The sequence below is a fragment of the Colossoma macropomum genome, unplaced genomic scaffold (genome assembly GCF_904425465.1).
Source record: "Colossoma macropomum unplaced genomic scaffold, Colossoma_macropomum, whole genome shotgun sequence".
NCBI lineage: Eukaryota > Metazoa > Chordata > Actinopteri > Characiformes > Serrasalmidae > Colossoma > Colossoma macropomum.
In genome coordinates this window covers 3,145,495-3,165,382 of record NW_023494784.1, presented here as the reverse complement: position 1 = coordinate 3,165,382, position 19,888 = coordinate 3,145,495, and the positions used below count along the sequence as shown (strand labels likewise).

At 38.5% G+C, this 19,888-nt stretch overlaps 1 protein-coding gene across 1 annotated transcript in view; it reads right to left on the bottom strand.

Annotated features, from left to right (window-relative positions):
• edar (ectodysplasin A receptor) overlaps positions 1-19,888 on the bottom strand; it is a 63,114-nt gene that overhangs the window by 9,629 nt on the left and 33,597 nt on the right. Inside the window, exons 5-9 of the mRNA XM_036575876.1 lie at positions 15,924-16,009; positions 7,547-7,630; positions 6,531-6,656; positions 5,986-6,060; positions 1,282-1,354 (exon numbers count right to left, since the gene is read on the bottom strand). Of these exons, the coding sequence (XP_036431769.1) occupies positions 1,282-1,354; positions 5,986-6,060; positions 6,531-6,656; positions 7,547-7,630; positions 15,924-16,009 (444 nt within the window). The remainder of the gene's footprint in view (positions 1-1,281; positions 1,355-5,985; positions 6,061-6,530; positions 6,657-7,546; positions 7,631-15,923; positions 16,010-19,888) is intronic.

The following is a 19,888-nucleotide window of genomic DNA, read 5'->3' as shown; positions in this document are numbered from 1 at the left end:
GGTCTTCAAATCAGGGCTCTGAATCCAGTTTCCCCTCCTGGATTTTGTAAGGACTGGTAGTTAACAGAAGAGCTGATGTAACTGATTGGCAACTTAGTGTCTCACCTACCAAGAATTACAAAATCCAGGACTGGAAACTGGATTAAAGGTCTGGATTTGGAGACCTCTGATCTCCAACTCTGCTACTGGGGGTCTTCTGAAGATCTACTATGAAGAGCTTAACTAACCTTAATCCACCATGCCTTATACTTGAAAGATTTTCAGAAGATCCCGATCAAGTGGTCTGTGCATATTAGATCTGGGTTGGAACTAAAGTCATCAGTGATCTCCAACCTTGGTCCTGGAGATCTACCTTCCAGTTGAGTCTAATTCCTACCACAATCTGCTACACCTGCTCCAGCTAATTAACTTCTTCAGAAGTCCTCAGCTGGGTGGATCAGAGGCACAGTAGCACACAGGAAGCTCCAATTCTACAAACTGATATTTTGAAGACTTTTGTGAATAATGTCGGCCCTCAGATATTTTGACACAGTACGACCTGGCCCTCTTTGAAAAAAGTTTGGACACCCTTGGTGTAGTGGGTAACACCTCTGCCTTCTATGCTGTAGCCTGGGGTTCAGTCCCCTGCCTGGGTAAGCACCCTACACTATACCAATATGAGTCCCTGGGCAAGACTCCTAACACTACCTTCACCTACCTGTGTAAAAATGATCAAATTGTAAGTCGCTGTGGATAAGAGTGTCTGCCAAATGCCGTAAATGTAAGGTTGGAACTAAACTCTGCAGGAAAGTATATAACCAGGAGTAGAGTTGGTGTCCACTTCTTTACATGGCATAGGTCAGGGTGGTCCAGGGGCCGAAGTCCTGCACAGTTTGGTGATTTTCCTCCTCTAAATAACCTACAAAACTTCACAATCAGCTGCTAGGTTGTATCCGGTGTGTTAATGTAGGAAGATCACCAAACTTTGCTGGACACTAGCTCTTCAGGAGCGGAGTTCATCTCCCCTGATGATGTACGTCAATGGTCAACAACTCTGGACCTGAAGATTCCTGCTACACCTGGTCCAACTAATCAGTCTCTTCAGAAGATCTAATTAACTAATGAAATGAGATAGCTTTGGGTTGAAAGTGAAACCTGCAGGGACACTGATCTCCAGAAGCAGGGATGGTGACCACTGGCATGCAATACACATAAAGAGCCTTTTCACTGAGTATTTAACATATGCATAAATATATTCGCTAAGTTTTAAAGTATGTGTGGTGTCAGGTTTTCATGGCTTACCTTTTCACTGCTTTTGGAGGAGGTGGCTTGAGCTTGTCAAATTCGTCCTTCTCTGCGAATATCACAACACTCTCTGAAATCAACATTCAAAAACATGGTTAATAAAAGTGCACTAAATAAATATGTAAAGTCTGGATTAGCACAGAATTGCATTTATATTTGTTTTTGCGATTGGGTAAACCAGTGGTTCTCTGACTGGTCCTCAGGGACCCCAGACAGTCCAGATTTTTGCTCTGACCCAACTCACAACACGTTAAGATGCTTGAGGACCAGTTTGAGAACTACTGTGCTAAACAATCAAATTTTTAATTTTTAATATAGTTGCTTTCGGAACAAAACATTGCATCTCCATTTTTATCAGTTTTAATTTTTTGACTTCATCTGAAGGTACCAGCTGCCCTTTACACTGTGGTAAAACTTCACGATGAATGAACCAATGGACATTATCCAAAAACCGCTTGGAATAAATTCCGTTTACATTAACTTGCACTGAAAGTTAAGAGTGTTTTTTCCATCTCCTGTAAATCATGTTGGAGATGCACTGATATCAGAACCAGAGTCAGAATCACAATCTCTTGTGTTCACCAGGTACAATGTAGGAGTTTCTCTTGTATATTTTCAGTGTTGAAAAAAAAACCCTCCAAAATAGTCACTTTTAAGGAGAAGGAAAAAACATTGTTAACTTATAACAGAAGGTAAAATAAAAAGACTTCATTCCAAGCAATTTTGGACCATTTCTATTTATCCGTTCATTATGAAAATTTCACTCAATATAAAGAGCAGATCATGTTTTCAAACAACATACAAAAACTAAAACTGAAACAAAAAGAGAGATAAGGATTCTGTATGCTTTGTAAACATCACAAAATAATCTACAAATAACAAAAGACGTTATTGTTATGAAGTACATACAATACACACACTTCATCAGGTGAGCAGTGGAAATATTATGTAAAAGGTAGAGATACACCGAAATTAAGGCCACCAAGACATTTCGGTTAAAAATGGTAAAGAGTGTCACTTTCAGTTTTTAAACGAAAAACAAAAACAAAAACTTTTTCGCCTGCGCTGCTCAGATGCGTTTGAACAGTTTGATCAGCCACTATTTCATGGTTTCTATGAGGAACAACAGACAAGAACTTCACTACAGGCTTAATACCGGCTGAAAACACAACATCCCACTCGATACACAGAACACAGCAAAACAACATAAGCAGGAAGGAAAGTCACTGCGAGCACAGCATCATCATGGGTACACTCAGTTGATGAAACGATGAAAAAATTTCGAAAGTACAAAGTATGAAGAATGGAATTCATTGCTTTGAATGGCCAATCATTGTTGTGGAGAATGCTGGAAATTTGTGTTATGAAAATTTTTATTTATCGTCAGCTCAGTTTTGTCCAACTGAAAGTACATTTTATCAATAATAAAAGTTTGTTTTCTTTATTACCTTGAAGTTTTCATGTTTAGTATTAGAGCTGCTACAATTAATCGATTAATCGATTAGTTGTCGACTATTAAATTAATCGCCAACTATTTTGGTAATCGATTAATCGGTTTGAGTAGTTTAAAAAAAAAGGAAAAAATGTTCTGATTTTTGAATATCTCTTACATTTGAATATTTTCTGGTTTCTTTACTCCTCTGTTACACCAAACTGAATATATTTTATGGTGTGGACAAGAAAAGTCATTTGAGGATGTCATCTTGGGCTTTGGAAAACGCTGATCGACATTTTTTCACCATTTTCTGACATTTTATAGACCAAACAACTAATCGATTAATCGAGAAAATAATCAACAGATTAATCGACAATGAAAATAATCATTAGTTAGTTGCAGCACTATTTAGTACGCTTATTCAAAAGCATAAATAAAACTGCAAATTTAAAAAAAATCTTATTTTCTGATTTCCTTTTATAGAGTAATGGAACACAAACTGATGTTGAAAAATGGCATTTAAAGTAGTTTGACTACATTCACTGCTGTTTGGAAAGTTCTGTAGTGAAGTTCAATGTGAAACTAATAATAAAAGAAAAGCAGTGCTCCTCGTAAGGACCGGTACGAGCAGCGAGCCAGCAAGTACTTCACCTACAGCGGTGGAAACGAGGCTGTTAATCACTGACTTGGCAGAGCCCTTCACAATGATGCCATTCATCTGAGGACTCAGTTGCTCCCAGCTACACTTCTGCCATCTGTCAGTGAGTCTGACTGCTGGCTGAAACGTAAGCCGTCGTTTTTGCATATCTGTGAAAATAATCACTGCAATCATTAGCAAGTCCACCTAGTGAATGGCCTCAGTTTTACCACTGATGCTGCTGCAATTCCTCTGGAAAACACAGTGAATCACTGATGTTTCACTGATGTTCTAGACATCTAGCCATTGCTGACTGGTGAGAGCACTGTGTATGAGGTAGCAGTCAATCAAGAGCTTTTTTTAAAAGAAGAAAATGGAGAAAAGTGTCAGTAACAGTATCAAAAGTGTCCAAAATACTGCTGCTATTAACCTACAGACTGATGGGCTTAATCGTTGGTTTTCATGGCTTTTAACTAGGGCTGAAACAGTTATCGCTAATGACCTTATGGATAGAGATGCACAATACCACTTTTTCCCTTCCAATACTGATACTGATACCGATACTAACTTTATCTATCCTCACCTATAAGTCCTGATATTTATACAATTACATTTTTACAATATTATATTTTGGTACAATCTGTGTTCTGTGTCACAAATAAAACACTCAGCTTGGCTAGATGTCATTTACTTGTTGGATTACTAAAGTGGTTCTTCTAAGAACGCCGCTCCAAAGTCAAAATCGTTATTTATAAAACTACGATGAGCTTAAGAGGCCTGACAGCTGCTGTGTTGGTTTATCTTTGGTGTTTTAGGTTGATTTAGGGGTTTTTCCTTGCATTTTAGGCAGAGTTTGTGATTTAATATTATCTTTTAGGCTGATTTATTTACCTTTGTGTTTTAAGCTGAATTAGTTACGGTTTTCAGATGATTTATTGATTTTTGTTTACAACAAGTAAATGACATCTAGCCAAGCTGAGTGTTTTATTTGGAGTAGAGGCTGTTACTGCAGCACAAACTCACTATTAACACCCTTGACTTTAGGAGAAACGCTGGTGTCTACAAGCTTTCAGACGTGTTGGACCCGACAGAGTGTACTTGTAGGCAAAAACTCAGAAAACTTTAGCAGTTCTGAAAAAAAAAAAGTTTGAGGTTCTTTAAACTTTTAAAAGAATTCTTCACTCACACAGCTTATTTACAGGAACAGCTCTTTAATAAATAATTGTTTTAAAGGTTCTTTAGGAAAACAGCGAGCTGCTATGCTAAAGGCTAAATCTAGTCTAAATGCTATCATTACAACGAGAGTCCAGCGGTTCCATCGGCTCTCTCAGTAACATTAACTCAGACTATAAGTGACCACACAGCAGCAGACAGGTGATTACCGAAAGAAGCAGCTCAGCTGTTCAGCTGCTGCTTGTCATCCCACGCTATCGTTGTGTTGTTAAGTTCTGTCTACTGACGCACATTCATGCATCAGAAATTGCTTTGTGGTATCGTTAAAATGTATCGGTATCCCCATCATACCGATACTGTGTTTAAGTGCCAGTACCAGCGCCGATACCGATGCAGTATCGGTATCGGTGCAACACTACTTATGGATAATATCAAATAATTGTTTCAGAAACTGACCAATGATGAAGGCCTAGAGGATTATTAACACATCAAAAGATGGGGTATAGACTGTACAGCAAGGTGGCCTGATGTCCAAATGTTCTGAAAAGAAAACGAGGCCTTGGAAATGCGGACGTTCAAAAAGACAGACATGCCAGCCTCGCATGCTGGGATAAAGAGAAAGATGACTGACGTTAGCTCCACGCTCGAGGAAAGGCACGATCCACATTTGGACATTTGCAAACATGTGGACTTGACTCTGTTCGCAGCAGGTGCTGACCGGCAGTCAAATCCCCGTCTGCCGTTCCTCATATGTTTTCGCTTATCGTCCGTTTGCCTCGACTTTGACGTGCTTTTATTCACGTGTGTGGTGAATCTGTCTTAACTTTCACCTCATAGCTGTTAGCTGTGTTTTAACCCCTTGCCTTAAACTGACAGCTGAAGTCTGTAATCACGGTGAGCATAATTGAAGAAGCCATTCTCCCGCATGCCTCTTTGAGGCCCTCAGGGAAAGACCATTATACCTCAGCAAAGTCTGCCCTAAAGGTAGAAGTGAAGCTACAAATTCCAGTAGAGCTGGCACAATACTACTTCTTCTTTTACCAATTTGCTACTAAAATCATACACATCGGCTGAGGCTTTACTATTGACAGCAATACTAATTTGGTATTTTAAAAACGCTGGATAAACAGGCGTCTACAAACAGATTTGCTATAGAATCGGATCTGATTTGTTCCTTTTTTCCTTCTATATTCAACTCTGGATTGTCTGCTGATGCCATCTCTACATTCCACTAAGCTTTCATCAATACACAAGAGGTACGGCGACCGCAAAACTGTCAGGAAGTCTCCTCCCTGTAGACGACAGGGAATGCAGCGCTTTTTGTCGATGAGTTAGGCCTCAGATTGGAAGGATGAAAAGAATCCCTCAAATGTGTGTAGCTTTATTCACCGACTGACGTCTTTAGATCATAAACACCAAGCAAAAGTCTGCAGATGACTTTTAGTTTCCTACGTACCTTTAACCTCTTTCTTCTCTTCTTGCTTGTTGCTGGGAGCCTCTATGGTCTTCACGATCTGTCCAGAGCAGCATGCTGGGATTGAAAAGACAGATTTGGTTAGCGCTCGCTAATGCAATCTGCCTCTCTTTCAAGCCCTGCTGGTTTTACTTAATGCCTGTGGAAATGGGAATGATACTGGAATGCAAGACTGAATATCTGTAAACTTAATCCAGTGCTGCTCAAATTGTGGTTCCTGGTCCCCTGGGTGCGTGTATGTGTGCGCTCATACATTTCAAGAAGCTTCTCAAGTTGCAGGACCACCATCCGACACTCATATGCTATTACTTACGGCGGTATTACTGACACCGTATTCTGGGACGTGACTAATACAGTGGTCCACGGCAGGGCTAACGTATGCTATATTAGCTCCAAGTGAGCTAATGTAACTTGATTTTAATCGCTTGCTTCAGTAAACAGCTAATAAAACTGCCTTTAAGGAACATCAGGAAGATCAGCGGAGCCAGCCAGCTAACGAAGGGCCAAACTCTTGGATGTTGACGCACCTTGCCCGCTCGGCTTGGCCTTCAGGATGTAGAACATTATGATCATCACAATGGCGATGGCCATGATGAAGATGGTGGACATGGCAATGATGAGGGCTGTTGCTAGGTGACCCTGCCCAGTGGGATCTGGAATATAATCAAATGGCAGTTTTGAAGAAGAACACAAATGGTTTTGAAATGAAGCTGATGCACGTTTGTGGATCATAAATAGTCAGTTAGGCTTTGTTTACACAGCAGGTAAAAGTGGCCCAAATCCGATTTTTTCCTTCATATGTGACACAGATGTGTGTCAGTGTGAACAGCAAAAACCGCATTGAATCTGACATTTTCAATTCTGATTTGAGACGCTTTCATATGTGGTACTGAAATCTGATACGTATCCGATCTGCAGCAATGCGACTCAGTCTTAACCGCCAGATCAGAATTCATGTGACTTTTACGTCAGTCCAACTTGATATTCGTCATAATTTCGCGCTGCTGAGACTCATAAATATTTAGGCTGATGTTTCTGTACGAAAAATTAGAAGAGACTTATCAAACCCTCCGTGTTCGAAAAGGTTTCCAACGGAACGGCTGAACGCAGCCGGAGGAGACCGAGGCTGCAGCGTCAGAGAACAGTTTAAAGAATCCGAGGACACAAACCAAAGAAGTGGCCATGACTGAATAACGATTCCTTTTTATGGTAACTCAAACACATTGTGGGTGATAATCGCTCCTGTGATGCTGATGAAGATGTAACTGAAAGCTCCGGGAGCGACAGGCATTCGCTGGCCGTCATGATTGTTTACCTCTGGACGAGCCAAATGAAGCTCTGTTCTTTTGCGCATGTGGGTCGGTTTAGGAGCTGATCTGTTCAGACTAATGTCACATAAAGACCACATTTAAAAGATTATGTGAACAGCCAAACAAAAAAATCGGATTTGGTGCGAAAAATCAGATTTGGGCCACTTTTACCAGCTGTGTAAATGTAGCCTTAGTCTGATTTAAATGACATGCTAATCTGTATGGTGTCAAACCTTTCTCGGCGTGAGGGAAAATGGTGGTACTAGCAGAGGAGACTCCAGGGACACGTCCTGATACCACGGACGTCGTCCGCATGCCTGCAAAGAAGAGGAACATTAAAGGGACATCAGGACTAAAATAAAGGGGAATAAATGAAGACATGAATGGAGTCTTGTTTGCACAGTTCCCCCCTGTGCCTTACCTCAAGTATAGTTAAGCGCACTGGTGTCAGAAGTTGGCTTCTTCAGTTTCAAGTAAAGCTACAATGCTAATTTAGCTAACAAGAACTGAAAGCTTATACCTTACCAAATAGAAAGGTGCTAACTGCATGTCTAAACCTTCAACTGTGTTGCTAAGTAATCACTACAAGACTTGCTGTTATCTATGAATTAACATAGTATATTAGCATAGCGAAGAACAATAGTAGCAGCCTAAATTTTGTCTGTGATTTTTTGCCCTTTGTGCAATAGTGTGATCACATGCACACTGCTAATTGATAGCATATAAGCTTAGCTGCATTAGGCTTAACTTAAGAAGCAAAATTCAGAGAGCAAAAATGTCTTGGCTGATCAGATTTTGTGACAAATTATACACAACAGAGACGCAACCAGCAGCACTACATCATTACCCAACACCAAGCCTGATCTTGCAGACCACAGTCCTGTGGCTAAAACCTCAGCTGAGTCAACACATTACGCTTCCAGACAACCTTGCACTGTATTCACACTGTTAATAAACTGGCAGAGGAATCTGCTCACAGCCTCCTCATTTGGTTGTATTTAAATGGTTTGTAAATGAAAAAAAATAGTTTCATTTAGCATCATAACCCTTAAAACCACTTCCTGCCAGGGACTCTCCTCGTCTCCCTGCTGCAGTAAACATTATTGCTCCTAGTTCCGCTTTTATTGCGGTGGTGGCTTCGACAACATAGGTTTGAGTCCTGGAATGTTGTTTTGACCAGAGTCGTTTTAACAGCTTAACTTGGTGGTAAACAGCTCTGAAAGAGCAGCAACGTCAGGCTAATGCTAACTGGCCATTTAGAAAAGCTAATGCTATTTTACCCCTTTGAAATGAGCCTGGCCTCCCATGGCATTTGTTTCTACTCAACTTTTATTGGTGCTCAGGTGTTGGCAAGTATGAAGCGGTGCCTTATGGCTCACTTTAATTAGAAAAACTCCTTTTTCTAATTCATGTAGTTCCACCACACTGTGACCTTATGAGGCAGTTTCCAGCCACTGGACGCTTGCCTACGAGCTGGAGCTTAGCGTCTATCAGCGGCGGTGAGGTTCAAAGCCCATTTCAAGCAAAATCAGTGATGCACAAACTGCTAAGTGGAACCTGATCGCCGTTTTGGCGAGACTTCAGGAAGCCGTCTGAAGGAAAAATAGCAAAAATGGGTTTTGAGCGCCTTGGGCTGCTAATTATGACTGATTATTAATCTCAACTTGTGTCAGGTTTCCTCATGAATTTCCTTTTGCCCTGTCAGTCAGGAGGCGTGTTATGGGGGCTCTGATGAGAGAGGCCGGCTGTACAGAAGACCAAGCTAGTCTTACTGAGTACCAGTAAACATGCTCATGCAAAATCTCCAGTAACACACATGAAATGCAAATTAAAAACAGAAAGCACTGATTAGTAAATCCGCTTTGACCTGTATTTAAATGAAAACCATACAAAAACAAGATTTGTAATTTTTCATGTTATCAACTTAATTATTCTTTGTTTTTTTTTTTATTATAAATATATGTCCGTTCTGAAATTGATATCTGTAACACATTCCAAAAATTGGGATGGGGCAATTTAAGACTAGGAACACTGTTCAAAAGGCATTTTAAAATGGTGATTAATTATGATTGGGTATAAAGTAGCATCCAGGAAAGGCCAAGTCCTTGATGAGCAAGGACGGGCCGCCACTTTGCCAAAAAAAAAAAAATGCATCAGCGAATAATCCAGCTGTTTAAGAATAACATTCCTCAAAGAGCGATTACAGGAATTTTAAGTATTTCACCCTCTAGGTTCATTATCAAATGCTTAAAGGGCAAGGCTGAAACCTTAACTCGACACTCGTGACGGACGGACAGCATGCTTGTGTGATGGATGTCACCACATGGGCTCAGATATGCTTTGACAAACTTAATAAATACTGATCATCGCTGTATCCACAAATGCAAGTTGAGACTGTACTATGTGGAAGCCAAATGTCAACAACATCCAGAAACACCGCCTACTTCTCTGGGCTCAAGCTCATCTGAAATGGACTGATGAACAGTGAAAAGAGCCAACCTTTCAGATTGTTAATGAAAATAATGAACTGCATATTCTCTGGGCCAAAGAAGAAGTAGACCATGTAGATTGTTACCAGCATAAAGTTCAAAAGCCTGAGTCTGTCATGATGTAGGGCTGCATTAGAGGGAACCTTGCACATCTGTGAAAGCACCACTGAATGATGCATACATATTTTGGAGCAACACATCGCAGCTGTTGGAGCTAAACCTCTTATCTCCATTTTTGTCAATTTTCAGTTTTTGTCATAATTTAAAAATGCCTGTTGCTTTTTACATTGTGTGTAAATTTCATGATGAATGAACCAAAAGAAATTACCCAAAATTACTTGGGAAAAAGTCTGGTTACATGGTTTTTTTCCTTCTCCTGTAAAGTTAGGATTCTGGAGACATGTTTTGTTCTGGCAGCAGCGCTATGCTGCCTTCTAGATGACGTCTTTTTCATGACGTCACCAAACCACATTCTGCATGTGTTAAACCAGCATGGCTACATAATCAGAGAGTGTGGGTGCTAGAGTAGCCTGGCTGCAGTCAAGAACTGTCTCCCATCGAAAACGTCTGGTGCATTATACGGCAAAGAAGACCGTGTACTGTCGGGCAGCTGACTATATAACACTATACGTTTGCGCAGCTGAAAACTATTATAATGTAAAAAATGGCAAAAAAAATTATCTTTCAATATTAGAGGTGTCTTCAATTCTAAAATGATTATCAAGTGTTGTTTAAAGGAAAGGTAATGTGACACAGTGGTGGTTGCAAACAACAAATCTGGAATGTGTGTAAACGTCCAAAAATATAACAGAGTTCAAAAGGTAAAACATCAAACATCATGTTTTGTACTGTTTTCTATTTAATACAGGTCAAACAGATATTCACTTTTTTCGGAATTGAGGTTTGTATTATATCATATTATACGCTGAGGTTCAGGCTGATCAGAAAGAAAAGGCTTCAGTGAAGGAGAACGACAAGGGAGAATTCACCTTTGGTTCCGTCTAAATTGTGACAGGCCTGCAAGGCATATCAGACAGGCTGGACAGTGGAAGTAGACAGGAGACATTTTTGAGCTTTCACTGCAAGCAGAAGCAAGTTAATAATCTTTTTATGCCCTCCAAACTTTTAATTATTATACGCAAACCGAATGCAATTTGCAGATTACCTGGCAAGTGCCAGCACGCCTTTACACCAAAACAAGCGACTCCACGCTTTCCCCCTGCATAGTTTTACATTAGACGCACTGGTTTGAGGCCTTTCATTAAAACGTACCTCCACCTGCCTCGTCTCTCCCACTCGTCCTGACTAAAGAAAAACAATTAGAGACTCTGAAAATGTCTGCTTTGCTGGAAACTAGTGGAACGGTTTCTCTGCTGAGCGCCTCAAGTCTGGAACGAGCTACGGCTTTCCTACTATTACGGAATTATTAATATTGCATGTAATTTGCATATGCAACAAATCACTCACACTGAATTAGCATTTTGATCGGAGTTTCTGATCTCGTACTGATACAATTTGCGACTTTAAAAACAATTCTTGAGGTAGTGCATCATGTTTATGGAGCCACTACAAGGCGAAGCGCCTGCCAAGCAGCTGTTTGTTGTTCCGTGCCATCTTTTATTAATCCAGTCCGTCCACAGGGTGGCTTTACCAAGCCTACGTCTCGGAGAACGCAGCCTTTTGGGTTTTAACTTTAGCTTAATGACATGCGGCTGTTGCTTTGCATCTCTTTCCATCTGATCTGGCTGACGTTTGATGAACTGATGTGATGACATGGCTTCATTAAAAACCGTAATCTTTTTTCTTTCATTTCTTATATTCTTATATTTATCTTTAGAGTGGGAAATGTTCACTAAATTATGAGAATATGTATATTTTCCTGTACTGTGTGTTTTTTATATAGTTCTTTGACAAGTGCCAGTGTGGAAAAGTAAGGGATAAATCATAAAACCACTCTTATGATGGTGAACCGACTGAAAAAGCACAACTTGTCATGTAAAAACTACTGATTTTTTAACGTTTTTCATGTTAAAAAAGTCAAAATCTGTCAAAATCTCTTGGAAAAATAGCTTTTTTTGGACAGACGGCAGTTGCAAATTACACATCAGTGCTGTAAAACTGCCAGAAAACTAAACAATAACATTTCTTTAGTGGGATAAAAGTTAATTTGCAGACATTTTATAGTTCAGAGATATGGTGCTGAAGCACTGTATTTCATCTCATTTCTTGAGTGACTGATTGATGATTTAATATTCTAACAGCATTTTAATCACTGCTTTGTAAATAAGATTATTAGCTTGCTATTTTAGCCAAATCCCAAATCCCCAAATCAGGCTTGACTGAATTAACTCCCACGCAGGGTTGCCATATTGGGCAGTTTTACCCAGTTTTGCTGGATTGGGCAGGCGAAAAAGTGTTTTCCCTGACCGTTTTGACATTGACAATAAAATTTAATGGTGTCTGTCATATCACTGCTGTCGGAAACAAAACCTCGCATCTCCAAAATGACAACTTTATAGGAGAAGCAAAGAACATACTTTACTTTTAATGTAAGTCAATGGAACCAGAATTCAAAAGTCATTTTGGTCCATTCATCATGAAAATCACACACAGTGTAAAGGGGAACAGACATTTTCACACTATGTCAAAAACTGAAAAACAACAAAAATGGAGATTTTTTGGAGATGTTTTGCTCCAACAGCAGCGATTTACACTGCATTTAAATTTGAACAATCTTAACACTCTGGAAACTCGGTTTGTGCCACAAAAGCAAACATCTGCAGGTTATGGGAGTAAGATGCACACACAAATAATACATGATATTTATTTTATTTTATTTATTGAACTTATGAGTAGTTTCTTTGTCCAGGTATTTCTCAGATAATGTCTGACAGGGACTCTAAAAATTATGCATTAAAGCTTTTGGTTCTTTGTTCCAGTGACATACATGCACAAAAGAGTGAAAACGTAAATACTTATCTGCATTTTTTTAAAGCCTAGACATCAGCAGTTAACTTATCCAGCAGTTTATTTTTGATGTCATGTTGGTAAATGCTCTGTTATTTATTATTACGGTGGAAATGTTGACTGCTGACTGGTTTTAATACTTTTTTTGCCATGTAGTTACTGCAAAATACGGCTGGGGAAGTTAACGGCCCGATTTGATGGGTGTAATGCACTGAAATTGAGACGAAATAAAACAAAACTGCTCCTATTTTTCGTCCCTTAAGTTTTTTTCCCTCCAAAACAGTGCAGCCTGCTAGAACGGCGGTTAGTGCCTAGCGTCGGCTCTGCTATGTGTCACAGTGACTGTGTGGTTTGTTCCTCAGACTCAGCGCTTCAGGTATGCGTTCTTAATCAGCGAGTTAGCATCGATCTGCCAAACACCAAACCCCAACCAAGGCAAGGCAAATAAATCTTTAAATATTCATCATATTCAGCCGCTGATGGACTCCAGGCAGGCCTCCTGCTCTCTAGCCGCAGCTTTATTGATGACCTGCTATTTGTACCATTAAAAGGGTCGCGGTCGAGAGTTCTGGGTTTCTGAACCGCGGGTGAATATATCTGTGTGTGTGTGTGTGTGTGGGCCCTGTGCTAAGCTCTTTTAAAAGAGAACGCATCAAGCTAGCACAGCGCGACTGGAAGCATTTAGCGTAATTGAGTATTTATGTACTGGCAGGACAGACGGAGAGGTGAAGGAGAGAAGGAGGATTACAGAGGCAGAGAGAGGAGTACAGAAAGCGACGAGTTTGTGTGAGATGGTTGTTAAAAGCTTAAGAGAAACGGCTCTGGAGTAGAGTTGTCACGATTAATCTGCTAAACTTAAATACTCCATTAAAAAATCCACTGAAATTAACCTTATCAAGGAATCAGCAGTGATCGGCTGTCAGTTCACACGATAATAAGACAGTTTAAAATGTCCTACTGCACACTTACAGTACAAAACAGAGCCTGGTGGACATTTAAATGGACTATTCTAATGAATTAGTTCAAAAACAGTCAAGTATTAAAACATTTAAAAACATTTAAGTATTCAGACATTGGATATTTACAGGGATTATGAAACAATCTTAAATCTAAGGCATCAATAGAGATAATAATCAGCCAAATATATACAAAATCATCATTCAGAGGGGTCTTTCTGTTGGGAGGTGTTTGTCCTAAACCCTAAACCTTAAATTTACACTTGTGAAAATAATACTTTATTTTTGTTTCAATGTTTTTTTTTAATCTTTTTGATCTCTTAATTATTATGAGTTAACTTTTTTAAAACAAAAATCTGTAGTTATATAAATGCTGTCCAGCATTTTCATGTCACCACTGAAACACAGAGTTTTAGCATGTAGGTGGAGCCTTATTCAAGCCACACCCCTGCATTTTAGAGGAGGAAGTGAAGCTGCATCCCTGTCCCTCATGGCCACATGGTGAGCAGTTAGATCCCATTGTTTTGAAGTAAATGTGCCCAAAAGTCTGAACATCAGGATGGAACATTTAGAATCGTCAATACTGAAACACATTTTCTGCAATTAAACATGAAACATTTTTGTTTTGTAATGAAAAATATGATGACTTTATGTGTGTCCAACTGTTCAAACTGCATTTTCTAGTCATGTACTGGCTGGCGTTTTCAAGTAATTCTCAAAATTAGCTAAAACTGTCACTACCGTAACAGTCACAACTGAAACATCTGGTAAAGTTAGTGACAGAACAGAATGTTTCCTCATTTGTTTTTATAAAATAAGCGTAACTGAGGTGTGGAGTCACTCAGAGCTGTTTGAAGCAATTCAGTAGAATGATCCACATGTAAGAATTGTCACTATCGAAACACATATTTTCTGCAAAGAAGTAAACTTTTTTGTGTTTAATGAACAATATGATGATTTTATGTGTCCAACTGTCCAAACTGTGTTTGCTAGTCATGGACTGCTAGTGTTTTTTGCCAAATGAGCTAAAATTGTCACTATCGTAACAGTCACTACTGAAACATTTGGTAAAGTTTGATTATTTTGTTCGTGACAAAATTGAATGTTCAGCCATCTGTTTTAAGAAAGTGAATATAATGAAGGTATAAAGTCACTCAAAGCAAAAAAAATGCAAGTTGGTTCAAAGTCCAATATGTGTTTTGAACTGAATTCAGTGAAATAATCCATTTACATTTTTAGCAACATAGAGTATTATATATATATATATATATATATATATATATATATATATATATATATATATACGCACTACATTGTTCAAAAGTTTGGAATGATATAAAACCAAGTTTTGTTGTAGATCTATGAATAAAAGAATAAAATGATTTTAATATGATGCTAATATTGTACAGGGTTCAAACAGTTTGTAGGAATTTGTAAAGATGTTTTCTAGGATGAATGGAGCTGTACATGATTCCATAACTAAGAACGCATCACAATTGAACTTGTAATAAAGTTAATATACAGAATGGCTCATGTTTGAAAAGGGGTGACCAGATCTCACTGACCATTACCTATTTACAGTTCATAGTTGTTTTATTTACTAATAATAGACAATTACACTTTATTATTCACTGTTTTCTCATATATAATAACTTCCCATTGTTCCCAAAATAATTTAGATTGTGAATAAACTCTGTTTACGTTTTCGTGTCTAGTTTATGACATTTCAATCTACACTGTATAAGATATTATTGAATAACTACTTTTCATATAATGAATGATTCCAAACTTTCGAATGCTGGTGTATATATATGAAAGGTCTGTTATTATTTAGTTATAATACTAACAAAAACATAAAGAAGCAAAAACGAAATCGGGACAGGCGACGGCAGAAAACCTGACAGCCACCGTAGGTTCTACTACATGCTTGGAAAAGGAGGGGTGAAGGAGGGGCATTCAGTTGGTTGCAATCTGCAACCTCACCACTAGATGCCACTAAATATTACACACTGCACCTTTAATAAACTGCAGATGCTCTCAATTCAGTCCATTTTTATTGTCTGACCCTTTTTCTAAAACTCTATTCATCATCAAGATGACTTGATTACTCATCTAACTCATAGTGACAGCCCGACTCTGGTTACCCCACCAGTCCATCAGGCTGGTCATGTGATATCGGTAGAAAAATGTCCTCTTACACTCTTTGGTGTTCCGCGGAGCGTTCTGACAGGAGTGACACACCATGCCGTAGATGTTCCTCGGTCGGCTCTCCAAGATGAAGTACCTGAATGAAGGAAGAACAATGTTGTTTTATAAAACAGAAGACATGATTATTTTAAAAGAACCAATTTTCATCCTTACCCTAAATTAGTAAAGACATTAATGTGGCTAACATGTAATGGAAGCACATATCCCACCAATTAGCATGGTGCTAACTGCATGCCTGAGTATGTTAAGTAATCTCCAACAGACGTAATGGTGAGGTTTCAGACATACCGTTTACTATAAACATGGACTAAAGTACAAAAACCAACAGCTGAAATTTGTCCAAACTTTTGCCTATTTTTGTTCGTAAACTTCGGACACCGAACGTTTTTTGGCTCACTGACTAAATTTAGAGTACTGTGTGAGTTTGATGCCAAACTATTGCTTTACTAGTGTTTTTCCACGTGAAGAACATCTGGTTGTGCAATGTTTATTATAATAACATAACAACGTAATAAACTTTACCAGTCATATAACTCACAGACTGGATTCATAACATTTGAGTCTAACAATATTTAGAGCTCTTTTAGCTAAACACAACAACTAATCTGAGCACTCAAACTGCTGAATACATTCAAATTACAAACATAGTTCACTAGTTTATTTATTTTTAACAAGTGATGTGTTTTTGGGGTTTTTTCAGTTCTTTTTGTATAATTTTCTTGACAGTAATTAGAGACTTAACAATATATTTTTATTTCTAGGTTTGATACCATTTTCAATTCTGAGGTCAAGATTCAAATCGAAATATGTCTTGACTCTAATTTTATACCACACCAGACATTCCCCCGAGTTTTTCTCTGTGAGGCCTCCTTCCCAGTTTTTTGGAACCCGCCCTCTGGCAGGATGTCTCATGTGATACTAAATTTGACCATTTGTTATTAACTGCATAACTTAAAGCAACATCACTAAATTAGATTATGAAAATAAAGAAATACTAGATCACAAAAATAACAAGTAGTCCTTTGTTTCATTTATTTCAATATAATTTTTTTGGTATTTTCCATCCCCTCATCCCCTGACCTGCACACCTGCATTTGTGTCCTGCTTCACCACCACCTCACACTTTGAATACTTTTCTACTGCACAAGTTGGTTTGGCTTTGATAAATAAAAATTCTCTAACAGAATTTTTTTTCTCACCACACTTTGACAAAATCAACCCCAAAAATCACAACCCCTAGAATTTATAAGCTCCTCAGAATAAAAACTCAGTCATCTGTATGTGGGTGTGTCCATTGCCTAAGCCACACCCCCTCCCTGCCCACTTTACGCTGATAGGCTGCACCCAGATGGCTGGTTTAGATCACTGACAGTGAGAGACACATCAACCATGGAGTTTTACATTTACATAATTTTCACTATCGTTCAAAATTTTTTTTGATACTTTATTGAAATCAGAGCAGCTTTAAAGGTGCAGTATGTAACATTTAGAGGGGTCTTTTTAGCAGAAGCGGAATATAGTAAACAAAACTATGTTTTGATTAGTGTATAATCACCTGTAACTACGAATCATTGTGTTTACATTAGCTTAGAATGAGCCCTTCAGATACAGATATTGAGTGGCTACTCTTCCAACAGAGGCTGCCGCCGCCATGTTTCTACAGAAGCCCAGAACAGCCAAACCAAACACTGACTCTAGAGGGCGCCTTTCATGTGTTTATGCTGAAGCAGCAGCTTGAATTTGGTGGTGCTGTAGCTCTGGTTGGAAGACGTAGAAAGAATAAAAATCAGTCGTTGTCCCGGTGCTGGCTAAATGTTTTACATTGTGAGAAGTTTGAGAACCCAAATTTTGACAAAGGGAGGATCAAACGTATTATTCAGCACTAAAAATAGCGAGGGAGGGTCAATCATCGCCATGAAAGAAGCAAAAACATAAAGAAGCAAAACCAAATCAGGATAGGCGATGGCGGAAAACCTGACACCACCGTAGGTTCTACTACATGCTTGGAAAGGGAGGGGTGTGGGAGGGGGATTCAGTTGCAACCTCACCACTAGACTACACTCTGGGAGCCCCTGCCTGGTGCTATACGGTACATTTCCGCCATACTGATCTGCTGGTTCTTGCTAAAGTCAGGATACACAAATAAGAAAGGAGGCCTGGACAGTCCTGGGTTTGTAAATGAACACTCCCTCACCAGCTCATTCCAGGGCGTTTACAGCTGAGACCAAAGAGCGACATTAGAAGCCAAATATTCTCATTTCAGCTCAGTTTGAATCTGAGGGCTCTGTATTTCGGCTCATGCCCCATTTAAATTTTCAACAATAAAACAGTCAGTTTTTGTAAACCACGTTTCGTGTGGTGAAAGTATTTTTCTTCCATGGAATGCAACTGGCTGTAGCTTTCATTTTAAAATGGAGGTCATCCAGTCATGCACATCCGACTGTCACAAATTATTATTTATATATATTTTCCGCTGGAAAATTTGAATGGAATTTGCTGGGTTAAAAAAAAACACATGCTTGAATTAAAAATTACATGTGGATCATTCTACTGAATTGGTTCAAACAGCTTTGAATGACTCCACACCTCAGTTAAGTTTATTTTATTAAAACAAACGAGTCAACATTACATTTTGTCACTAACTTTACCAAATGTTTCAGTAGTGACTGTTACAGCAGTGATACTTTTAGCTCATTTCGAGCAGAACTTGAAAAAGCTGGTCAGTACATGACAAGAAAAGTTTGGACAGTTGGACACACATAAAGTCATCATATTTTTCATTAAAACACAAAAATGTTTCATGTTTAATTGCAGAAAATGTGTTTCGGTATTGACGATTCTAAATGTTCCACACTGATTTTCAGACTTTGGGACACATTTACTTCAAAACAGTGGGATCTAACTGCTCACCATGTGGCCGTGAGGGATAGGGATACAGCCACACTTCCTGCTCTAAAATGCAGGGGCGTGGCTAAAATAAGGCTCCGCCTACAGACTAGAAGTCTTTGTATTTCGGTAGTGACATGAAAACGTAGGACAGCATTTTCTGAGGTTTTTTACCTAAAACATTAAACTTGTGATAAATCTAAATCTTACAACTTCATAATAAAAGACATCAAAATGCTCTTTTAAAAACAGCATTGAAAAATTAAATGTAAGTTTCAAATTTAGGGGTAAATTTAGGGAAATTTATTGGGACAGACTCTTGCCAATAGAAACTACTCTATAAACGATAATTTTACATATTTAACTTATTACTATCTCTATTAATGCCTTGGTTTAAATAGACTATAACATAAAAAAGTCCAAATATTATTTTTTTTTATTTACTGTGGGACCTACTAACTGAACTAATTCAGCGGAAAGGTCAATACAGTCCACATTCTTCAGTTAATAATGTTTAAAACAAACGTTTATAGTTTTTGTTCTTGTTTTTCTGCTAATTTTTGCTGCTTTTCCCTCTTATGCCATTCGTTTCTTTCATTATTTGTCACTAAACAGTTATTTGTTACTTGCAGCTCTATAAAACAGGGAGAAATCGTATGAAAAGTGCATATTTCAAACTTTCAATTCATCCCACATCTGTGTTAGTAAGTAGAAGAGGAGACTTTTAATTATGATTTGAATTTAATGAGAAGTTTTTGTTCTTGTGGGTAAAGTCTTGTTTTGCATCCTTTATAGTTTTTACTCTTTTTGTCATTTTTTCTGACATCAAAACAAACAAAAAGTTAACCATATAATTTAAATAGCACAGTAATTACTCTGGGCTTCTAAAGGTCTGTGTACCGTTTTATGAACTCTGACTCACTCAGTCATCAAACCAGAAGAAATATAATAAAAATATTACCAAAAATGTAATATAATCAGCGATGCCTGTCCACATTTCTCTGGATCAAAGACATTATATTGGGCAACTGAAAGGAAATAACGTTTTAATTCGGGCCCGGCCCGTAAG